Source organism: Chaetura pelagica, unplaced genomic scaffold (genome assembly GCF_000747805.2).
Source record: "Chaetura pelagica isolate M959 unplaced genomic scaffold, ChaPel_1.0 scaffold962, whole genome shotgun sequence".
Taxonomy (NCBI): domain Eukaryota; kingdom Metazoa; phylum Chordata; class Aves; order Apodiformes; family Apodidae; genus Chaetura; species Chaetura pelagica.
Genome location: NW_009952479.1, coordinates 1 through 10,280, shown reverse-complemented (window position 1 = coordinate 10,280; position 10,280 = coordinate 1). Strand labels below are relative to the sequence as shown.

The 10,280-nt window shown below is 58.3% G+C and overlaps 1 protein-coding gene across 1 annotated transcript in view; it reads right to left on the bottom strand.

The window, feature by feature from the left end:
- The window catches only part of CEP131 (centrosomal protein 131kDa), a 12,937-nt gene extending 2,966 nt beyond the window's left edge, over positions 1–9,971 (bottom strand). Inside the window, exons 1-15 of the mRNA XM_010008654.1 lie at positions 9,795–9,971; positions 9,027–9,112; positions 8,186–8,300; positions 7,925–8,043; positions 7,632–7,742; positions 7,362–7,523; positions 6,964–7,081; positions 6,101–6,217; positions 4,789–5,211; positions 4,480–4,659; positions 3,994–4,185; positions 3,738–3,875; positions 3,052–3,177; positions 2,849–2,965; positions 640–742 (exon numbers count right to left, since the gene is read on the bottom strand). Coding sequence (XP_010006956.1) covers positions 640–742; positions 2,849–2,965; positions 3,052–3,177; positions 3,738–3,875; positions 3,994–4,185; positions 4,480–4,659; positions 4,789–5,211; positions 6,101–6,217; positions 6,964–7,081; positions 7,362–7,523; positions 7,632–7,742; positions 7,925–8,043; positions 8,186–8,300; positions 9,027–9,112; positions 9,795–9,971 — 2,284 coding nt within the window. The remainder of the gene's footprint in view (positions 1–639; positions 743–2,848; positions 2,966–3,051; positions 3,178–3,737; positions 3,876–3,993; positions 4,186–4,479; positions 4,660–4,788; positions 5,212–6,100; positions 6,218–6,963; positions 7,082–7,361; positions 7,524–7,631; positions 7,743–7,924; positions 8,044–8,185; positions 8,301–9,026; positions 9,113–9,794) is intronic.
- Between the last annotated feature and the right edge of the window lie 309 nt (positions 9,972–10,280).

Genomic DNA, 10,280 nt, shown 5'->3' with positions numbered 1-10,280 from the left:
GCTGGAAGGGACCTGGAAAGCTCCCCCAGCCCAACCCCCCTGCCAGAGCAGGATCCCCCAGAGCACATCACACAGGAACGTGTCCAGAGGGGTTTGAATGTCTCCAGTGAAGGAGACTCCACACCCTCCCTGGGCAGTCTGTCCCAGGGCTCTGTCACTCTCACAGTAAAAACATTTTTTTCAGATATTCACCTTGAACCTCCTATGCTCCAATTTGCACCCATTACCCCTTGTCCTATCACTGGTCATCGCTGAGAAAAGCCTAACTCCATCCCCCTGACACTCACCCCTTACATATTTGTAAACCTTGATGAGGTCACCCCTCAGCCTCCTTTTCTCCAAGCTAAAGAGACCCAGCTCCCTCAGCCTCTCCTCAGCAGGGAGATAAGGGCATAAGGGAAGGGCAGTTACCGCTCGGCCTCGGGGCTGTCCCTGCCCCAACACCAGTGCCCTTGCTTGGCTGGTGAACCCATCAACCAGCAGAGAGGGGCTGGTGAGAAGGGAGGTGAGCACACACAGGGCTCTGGCCCTCCAGCCCCCACACAGGGAGCAGAAGTGCCCGTGCTGAGCAGCTCTTCCCACGCTGCCAGCAGCTGCAGCAGACACAGCCCCTGCAGGGCCCGGGGGAGGTGCCCGTACCTTTCACAGTGATTTCTTTGATCTTTTTGGTTTTCTCATCAATCCACTTTTCCCGCCGGATTTTCTCGGTCGCTGTCATCACCTCCTTCAGCTTCTTAATCTCCTGTTTGGAAGAAAACAGGAAAACTTCAGAGACAACCAAAGGGAGAGAACCCCTGTCAGCTTGGGAGCCCGGCTGCTGAGAAGGAAGGTGCAGAGGGCCCAGACAGCTCGCCCAGCCCTGGCCAGGCACGTCCTCCCAGTCCTGAGAGGCAGCCACACTCCTTCCCAGTGCCTTCTCCTCTCTCTCATAGGATGGGGCTGCTCCTGCCCTGAACAGGGGAAAAGAGGCAAACCTTTGGGAAGGACCTGCTGGCTGAGACACGGGAGCCCCTCCAGAGAGGAGCAGAACTGGTGCTGCCGCTGGTCCCAGCGTGCAGGCAGACACAGGGTGGTGTGTGATGCCTCCTTCTCCAGCCTCCCTCTCCCTGGCGTGGAGCACCCTCCAACAGGAGGACAGACAGACCTCCCAACACCACGGTAGCACTGCAGAGCAAGCACCCAAAACTCTTGAAAGCCTCAGAGGCTGCACAGCCCAAACACAGTCACTGCTCTTGTTTACTTCCCTGGCTCTCCTCTCCAGCTAAAGAGCTGGAAAACACCCAGGACCCACTGCCCACGGAACTCTTCCCCAGCACTCCTGTTGGCAAAAGCTGAGTGAAGCACTTGGCCACATACTTCTGTGCTGGGGTTTCTGGTGAGAAAGGCACCAGCTGATGGGAAGCCCAGCCTGGATAGAAACAGCTGTTTCTGCATGGGCAGATGATGACTGTGTGCAGGACATGGGACATGTCACAGCTCTGGAGGATGAGCATGTGGCAGGACACCAAATGGCCACTGTGTGGAGAGGAGCAGAGAATAGCACAGCCCAGGGCTTGCTCTAAAGAGAAAAAAAAAGGGCAGGAAAATCAGCACGGGAAGACAGGGAGAGGCTGAAAAAGCAGCTGAGCCCATGGTGCAGGGGCCAGGGCAAAGGGCTGACCCTGCTGCTGAGCCAAGATCCCAGCCCAGCTCTGCTGCCTGTGGAGCTGGAGCAGATCCAGGCACAAAAGCAGAAGGGCAAGGCACAAAAAAACAGCAAAGACCACATTTACCTCACAAAAGGGGCCCAAAGTGCGCCAGACCTAGGGAGAAAGAAAGGAGGGATGGAAAGAGAAAGGGAATGGCAGAGTCATGGGAGAGAGAGGCAAAACTAAACAGCCATGAGAGCCCCAGGCAGGGGGGCAGGGGTCCCACAGGAGCCAGGGGAGGCCCAGCCAAACAGACAGTGACTGGTGGTCACAGCTCCCGGCCAGGGGCAGAGCCAGCCCTGCCTCGGACTGTGCCACACAGGAGCAAGGACAACAAAGTGATCAGAGAGCAGAGAGGGGCTCCAGGGCTGTTCCCAGCATTGCTTCCAAGGAAATCAAGAGGGAAGATGCATCTCCTCTGCACCATGCAGCTGTGGCAGCAAAGCTGAAACAGCACAGCAGAGTGAGCACCTGCCTGAAGGGGCTCAGGCTGGTGCAAGGGCCTGTCTGGCTCCAGAGCCCTGGGGATGAGCTGGGCTCCAAGGGTGAGCAGGACAGCAGGGCCAGGACCAGCCCAGGGCAGAGCTGGGAGCCAGCAGTGCTGCCAGCCCTGGCTGCCTGCAGGAGATGGAAGCTGCCAGCCAGCTCCCAGGAGCAGGCAGCACAGAACCTGCAGGGCTGGTCACTGTGGCTTATACTCCCCATGTTCCTTTAAAATCTTGTCCCCATTCAACTCTGAGAACATCCCTGCTCCTGCCAAGGGGGCCGGAAGTCACCCAGCTCAGGAGGATACAGCCACAGGTACAAATTCCTCTGTTCTGTGCCAGTATCTGCCACAGCAAGATCCCCCTGTCACCCCCAGGCCAGGAGACAGCTTTGTCCCCAGCAGGGTGTGTGGGAAGGAGTCTTTGGTAGCAGAGCTGCTGGGAGCAGGTGCTGTCTCTCAGTCTTGTTCTGGGCAGCAGAGAACAGCAGCCTCTTGGGAAGCAGGGACAAAGCTCCATGGACTTTCTGTGCACATAGAAGAGGCCCCTAGAATACGTGGGAGCCAGAGAGGTGAGACAGAACATCCTGCTTTGGGCACAGGCTGGGCTTGGGTAAAACCAACTCCCGTTGTGGCACCTCTCCTCCCATCCTCCCCACCTTCCCTATCCCCTCACCAGCTCATGCTGCTCCTGCATCTGCGTGATCTTCTTGCCATACTTCTGGTCCACTTGTTTGAGCTCAGCTACCACAGCCTCACACTTCTCACTCAGCACCTTCTTATCATCGATGAGCTGGGCAGGGGGAAGGAAAGGCACCATGCAGGGCCCAGCCACCTCTGCCTTCAGCAGCCTCAGCCCACGTGGGGATAGGCCATTACCTGGTCGATGAAGGTCAGATGCCTCTGGATGGCTGCCTCATACTGCTCCCTCTGCAGCCTGAGCTGGTGGCTCAGCTCCTTCTCAGTCTGTTTGACGTGCCGGAGTGACAGTTCTCTCTGCTGAGCCTTTTGGATGCAGGGGAGAAACAGCCACAAGGTGTCAGAGAGGGAAGTTATAGCAGCACGAGTGCAGGAGATAACTACCAAACCTGGGGGGCACCCCTGGGCCAGAACAAGGAGGAACAGAGGAAAACCAACATGGGAGGGACTCCCCTCCTGCCCCACTGCCAGCAAGAACACCCAAACCCCCTCAAGACAGAGGAAGGTTTCACCCAGGTCCTGAATCAGGGCTCCTGGAAGAGCCAGGCACCTCCCAGGCAGGGGAGTTTGAGGAAGGTTTTCCAATCAGGGGGATAGCAAGGAGAAGTCAGAGAGAAACCCGCACCAGACTGGAAGGACCTTGTAGATCTTTCCCACAGTAACAGTGACAGGCACTGTGGGGTGCCCAGCAACCCCTGGCTCTCCAGCTCCCCAGCACAAGCTCCAGGCACCCCGCAGGGATTTGGTGGACATGGATGGGAAGCAGAGCCCTGATCCTGTGCTTTTGAAGCCATTGCTCCAAGAAACATCTGCTGAGGGCTCTTGGCCTTCACTCTCCAGCAAGACAGCCCTTGTGGCTCGCCCACCAGGGCAGTCTGCAGCAGGCTGATGGCTCGCTTCTTCTCCTCCACTTCCAGCTTCAGCCTCATGATGGAGCTCGTCACCTCCGTGGCAACAGCCGACGCCTGCTCCAAGTGAGCCAGCTCCTCTTCCGAGAGGAGGCCCTAAGAACAATTAGAAGGTGGTGGGAACGAGCTGGAACCAGGAAAAGGAGATGGGGGACCCTTCCCACCAGGATCTTACACCACCTCTCCAACAGAGATGGGCTCTTGCTGCACTCACCTCCCGCTGCGTGGCCGAGGCAGCCGACCTGGGCCTCTCCTGTTCTGACTTCTCCATCTCATCCAGAAAACTGATGATGCTTTGGAGCTTGGCCTCTGAGAGCAGGGCCCCATCCTCAGGGACCCCCGGGGAATGGTTCAGCTTCCCAAACTTCTCCAAGTTATCAGCAGTCAGGGAATTGGAGCTGGGCTCCTGCTGGACAGACACAGCTAGGAATGAGCCCCCAGGGGAAGGCTTGGGAGAAGAAGAGCTGGCTCTGCTCCATCACTGAATCCCAGTCCTCCCACTGCATCCCAGTAACCAGCCTTATCCTCTGTGCTCATTCCACTTCCATGTGGTTTTGCCTCTCCCTGTGGACACACCCAAGCCCCCTGTATCCAGCTCCTTCTTCAGCACTTTCACACCCTCCACCAGTCCAACAAGCCCACAAAGGAACCTGCTCCCTCAGATCCCCCACGGCCATGACCACCGCAGCCCTCTGCTCACCCCCTCTGCCCAGGCATATCTGTCCTTGAGGAGCTTTGGTGGGGGCAGCAGCTCTGGCTCTTCCTCCAGCAGCCGGAGCGTGTCCAGCAGCTCGTTGAGCGTCCCCTTGGGCTGTGCCCTGCTGGCAGCTGTCACCACTGGCTCCAGGTCCTCGCCGCCCGTCTCTCTCGAGCTCCCATCCTAGGGGCAGGGCAGTGCACCTTGCAGTAACACAGTTTGACAGATCTCCCCAGAAGTCACCAAAGGCTCAACAGCCACCACAGCAGAAGAGTTGGTGTCAGGAGCCCCAGGAGGCAAAGCCAGACCCACCTGCAGTGTGTCCTCTGCCCCAGGGTCCCGAGAGGCCACAGAGCCCAGCTCTGCCAGGCTGTTTTCTTCTGGCTCCACAGCTACCGATTGGAAATTGGCCTCTGCAGGAACCAGACTGTTCTCAGGCACTTGAAACAACCACCAGCACCTTGAAAGCAGCTCCCCAGAGTGAGAGCTGCCCCCATCCTCCTCCTCCATCCCCCTCTCATCACACACTGCTCCAAGAGCACTGGAGACCTCCTGAAGGGGCTCACCCGTGTTATTGGCTTTGGTAACACTGCTGGCTGGACTGGTGTTCCTGGCAGAGGTGGGCTTGGCAGGCTTCTTCTTTGCTACCCTTCTGCTCTCCTTCACCAGCACAAGCTCTTCTTCTGCCAAGTGCTTTGAGTCCAAAGCCTTTTGGGCCCTTTTCTGGTGCAGTTCCTGTAGGGACAGAGAAGTCATCAGCCTCCTGCCCAGCACAGGGTGTGCTTTGACACTTTCCTGCACTGCTTTTAGCACTAGTAAGGGCCTAGAGACAGCAACAGCCCCCATGCCTGCTGCTGAAGGGTTAACCAGGACAACTCTGGAGCACAGGGACTCGGAGCAGAGGGCAGGTGGTGGCCAGGGTCTTGCCAGCTCCAGATGTGAGCAAAGACTGTTCACATGCTCCTGTGCTGTGTCCTCTGCTGCTCCATAAAGGGTCCCCAAATCCCGAGGGCCGAGCGCGGAGCTGCAGCAGCCGAGGGTTGGGAAGTCACTTAAGGCACAAGCACGTGTCTGCAGGGCTGTCAGTGCTCTGCTGTCCGCCAGCTGCTCACTGCTGCATCTCCCTCAGCACCCCCCAAGAAACATTATTCCATTTGAGGCAAACGGAAATTGAGGTTTTGAGAAGTCTGTGCCAGCTGCTCATCTCTGCCCCTAGAGCACCAGCTCTTCCTGCTGCAAACAGAGCTGCCAGAACAGGATGAGGACAGTGAGGTGCTTCCATGGTGCTCAGCCCACCCCAGAGGGACCCTGCTTACCAGCAGGATCCCCCCTTCCACAGACACTCTAGGGAGCTGCAGCCACAGCCTCTCCTTTCCCCCAAAAGTAGATGGGAAGCAGCTGTCTTCCCAAGCCCCGAATAAGCTGCCAAGGCCTGGCAGGAGGAACGGCTCCCTGGCCCCTCCATCTCCACATGGAACACTCTGCATCCAAGGCTGGCTCTAACTCTGCTCTGTGCAAAGCCCACAGAGATGTCAAGGAGAGAAAAAGAGAGGAGAGGTCCTCTCACTGCCTCAGAAGAAGATACCATCAAACTGCTCTCCTGCAAGCCCTGCCCCCTCCCTACCTGGATGGCAGCACGTCGGGCCTGACGCGCCTTCTCCTCTCGGATCTTCCGGCGTTCCTCGTCCTTCCTCTCCTGCAAATCCAGGATATTCCCTTCCTCCATCCGCTGCTGCCTTTCCTTCCAGAGAGGAGGGACAAAAAGTTATGGAGAGCTCTCCTGCACCCACCACCCACAGCAAAGAAGAGGGAAAGGGGAGACCCCACCGAGGCCACCCCAAATACAGGCTTTCCGCCCCCTGGATCCTCCCCTCTGGGACAGGAAAACCCCTCAGAAAAGCTTCACTTCAGAGCAGTTTATTTTCTTCAGACACTAAATGTAAACGTTCATCATCTGTGTCTTAAGCCACCAAGGAGACAAGGCTTAAAAATAGACTCTTATGCAGGAATGATGGTGCTTTTCATTATTGGGATAAATAATTAAAGACAAAGAAACACAAATAGCTGCAGATGCCTCATCACTCTCTAATGAGCGAACTCGTTACTGACTCGCTGTGACGAGCCAGGGCTTCCCCCTTCGGCCACCAGCGTGTCCAGGACAAGAACTCCAGCACAAATTCCAGTGTTTGTGCTGCTACTGCCAAGTGTCTGCCTAGTGCCTGGAGGGAGCTGGAGAACCAGAGCTGTCCAGTGCTGAACATGGTGGGCTGAACCCTCCCTGGAACCAAACCTGGGGGCCCCCCCGTGCGACCAACATCTCTCTGGGGGGTTGGGACCCTCCCCAGCCCTCAGAAGGGCAAGGGGCTGCCAAGCCTTGTCTCTGAGAGCTCAGGTCTCGTTGGAGGGATTGGAATTCCAATGCCTGCAGAGCGAGGGGGGCTGGGAGTGTGGGAGGAGTCTGTGCCAGAAGGCAGGGACAGGACTGACCTCCCTTTTGGAAGCCAACAAGCGCCCCAGCGCCGCCGCCGCCGCCCGGCGCCGCTGCGAGTGCCGCCGGTACCAGCGCTGGATGGTGAGGGCGGCGAGGTTCACCTGCTGGATGAACCTGTGGGACAGGGAGGGTCAGTACCACCTTGTCCTGAGGGCTGCTGGCCCCCAGCACCTGTCCCCTCACACCCCAACCCAACCAGCAAACTTCCCAAACGGGCTTTTGGGGTGGGAGGAACTTGTGCCTTCGGTGGGACAGAGCTGAGATCCGGGGAGGGTAAATTGGCCAGGGAGGGTGCACCAAGAGGGACCCTTCCCAAAACTGCAGTCCCACAAACCAAACCACCCCCCTCCACCCGGCACACTCCTCCTGCCCCTCCCCAGCAGCTCCATCTCACCTCTCTGCTTCCTCCTCAGTCACCTCATTCCTTCTGGGCAGGCTGCTCCTGCTGCTGCTGTTGTTGTTGCGGGCCATGATGTTGTTGCTGGAGAAATTCTTCTGCGACTTCACCAAACTGCTGCTCTCACCCTCCTCGTTCGAGGTCGCTTTGATGACGTTGCTGAAGAAGAAGATGAAGCTGCTCAGCACCATCCTGCCCCACCCCACGCCACACCTGGTGGTGGGCAGGGTGGGCACAGCCCCCAAGCAGGCACCTCCCCACACGTACTTGAGGGAGCTGGGCGCCTGGTTGGAGCTCTTGGGCGCGGGGCCCTTCTCGGTGCAGTAGTTGTTGTGCACCATGGTGGTGACACAGTTGCCCACTGTGCCCTTGTTGCTCCTTTTTGTGGAGAGAAGACAAGGTGTTAGGACCCCCCAGATGCAAAGGGGACAGGACACACCACGGACATGGCAACGCTCAGCCCAGCCGTGACCGCCCGGAGCACTCGACACAGAGCACCTGCTCCTCTGCCCGGCTGTTTTCCCAGTGTAGCTCCTCCCAGCACCAGCTCCAGTTCCTACCTGTTGTTGGCAGTGAAGTTGGCTGCCAGGAGCACGGTGGCTTCTTTCCTCCTCATTCCCACTGGTGGCTCAGCACTGCTGGAGCCAGAGGGGCCCGGGAACGCCCGTGGCTGGTCATCCTGCCATGGAGCCAGCAGGTGTGAACTCAGGAAGGAGCCAAACCCACGTTCTCAACCACCACCCTCCCCCCTCACAACCCAGCAGACTCCTCCAGCGATCAGAGCTGACAGCCCACCTGCCCCAGGACCTTCCCATCCTCACCAAGATGTTCCACGTGGTTTTCTTTTCCTGGGAAGTTTTGCTCAGACCCACTGGCTTCTTTCTCCCCCCAGAACTGCTCTCAAAGAAGCTCAGGAAGTCTCCGCTCTGCTCTGGGCTTTAGCCCGGATCCAGGGAATGCCAAGAGGAGGAGAGAACACATGCTGGAGTTACTATCACACAGCAACAAGAAGCAACAGCAGGGCTCTCATTCCACTCTGATGGAAGCAGGAGACTCTGGAAACACTGAGAGGGCAGAGCCAAGGCACAGCGACCATGACACAGGGGAGGAAAGGGCTGGGGAACCATCCCACAGCCCCCAAATCCATGGGTGGTCCAGCTTTATACAGAGCTGTAGATCCCTGCGTGGTGTGTGGAGACAGAACATGTTCAAGGGATGGGCACAGGGCAACAAGAGAACAGGAAATTATTCAGAAGCAGCCCCAGGAGGTCACCAGAGACAGGAGGAGAACATTCACACAGCCCAGGTGCAGTCCAGAGGGTCCAGGAGGGGCTGTTGTAAGTGAACAGTCCTGTCCCTTGGAATTAAATCTAGTGTTTTTTGTGGCAGAGCCTTCCCAGCTGCAAAAATACACTGTTTCCCCAGATCACAACCAAGTGACCTCCCTGCCAGAACAAAAACCCATAACAAAACCCCAGACCTTGGCTCTCCAGGGCTGAGCTGTAACCCTGGCAGAGCTCTGTGTGCACTTCTGAGAGGCTCTGGCTCCCCCAGGGGACAGGGATGATGGCAGACAGGTCAGGGGGGGCTCCACACAGTCCCACCCCCAGGGCAGAGGGACACAGGGAGCTGCCAGACCCAGGCAGACACATGGAGCTGTACCTGCAGACACTGTTCACCCGCTGGTGAACCTGGGTGGTGCTGCTGGACCTCCGGAGGTTGTTCATGGCCCGGGACCCCACGTCCTCCTGCAGGGGAAGAGAGCTGCCTCAGCAGGGATGCTGAGAAGGGCAGGCAGGTGGAGAGGGGTGCCTGGCCTAGACAGGCTCCCCCAGTGAGTCAGGCACCCCAAAAGAGCCCCACAGCCCTCCCACCCCCTCCAACACAGCCTGACATGATGTTTCTGGTGTGACTTCCCCTGCTCCTGAGCTCCTGTGCCTGCTAAGTCAGCCGGAACACACTCATCTGCTGGTTACCTGGATGGGAAGGAGGGAGCAGGGACCTGCCAAGGCAGCAGGGATTACTCAGCAGAGACTTCCCACTATCAGATCTTAACAGAGCCCTGTCAGAATCTGGGGCTCGTTCACTCTGCTGGAAAAACACACAAAAAAGAGACTCAAAAAGCCTGGAGCTCCTGCTGACCCCGGGGGAACCGAAAGGTGCTTGGCCAGGCACAGGCAGGGTCTGAAAGCACCACAAAAGATGCCAGGGACTGGGGATTTTCCAGAAGGAAATCAGCACAGTGTGAAGGGCAAGGAAGGGCACGGGATGAATCTGAGGCTTTCCTGCTGCCCTTCTGTCTGTGATCAGGGGCTGAGAAGCGACCTGACGCGCACCTGGGGGTTGGGGATGATTCATTGGGAGGGAGGCACCTCCCGCCAGGGCAGCAGGAGGGCACAGGGAGGGGGGATCTGTCCCCCCAGGACTCACCGGAGTGTTTCTCTTGGCTTTGCCATCGGCGGTGACCGAGACGGAGCGCGCCAGGTGCTTGGTGGGGGAGGCACTGCCGGGACGCCGGGACACCGGGACCGGGAGCCCCGTCAGGCTCAGATCCAGCCCGGCAGAACCAGCGCCCTGCACGGAGCAGCTGCTGCGGCTGCTCCTCATGCTGGAGCAGGGAGAGGAGGCCCTGGGGGCACAGCAGGGGCAGGAGTGAGGGGAGCACACCCAGATAGGAAACCCGCACCCTCTGCTCCCCGCCGGCTCCTACAGATGCTGCACATGGAGCTGCAACCAATTCCAAACGGGACAAACCACCTTCCTTCGTTTCTCCACGTGCCAAATAACCCTGAGCACAAGGCCTGGAGAGGCTCCAGGTGGGCTCCTCACTGTGCCCGACACTCACAGCCTTCTCCTCACTGCTCTGACCCAGTGCCCTGGCTGAAGAGGCAACTGGGCAGCACCTGAGGGGTCCTT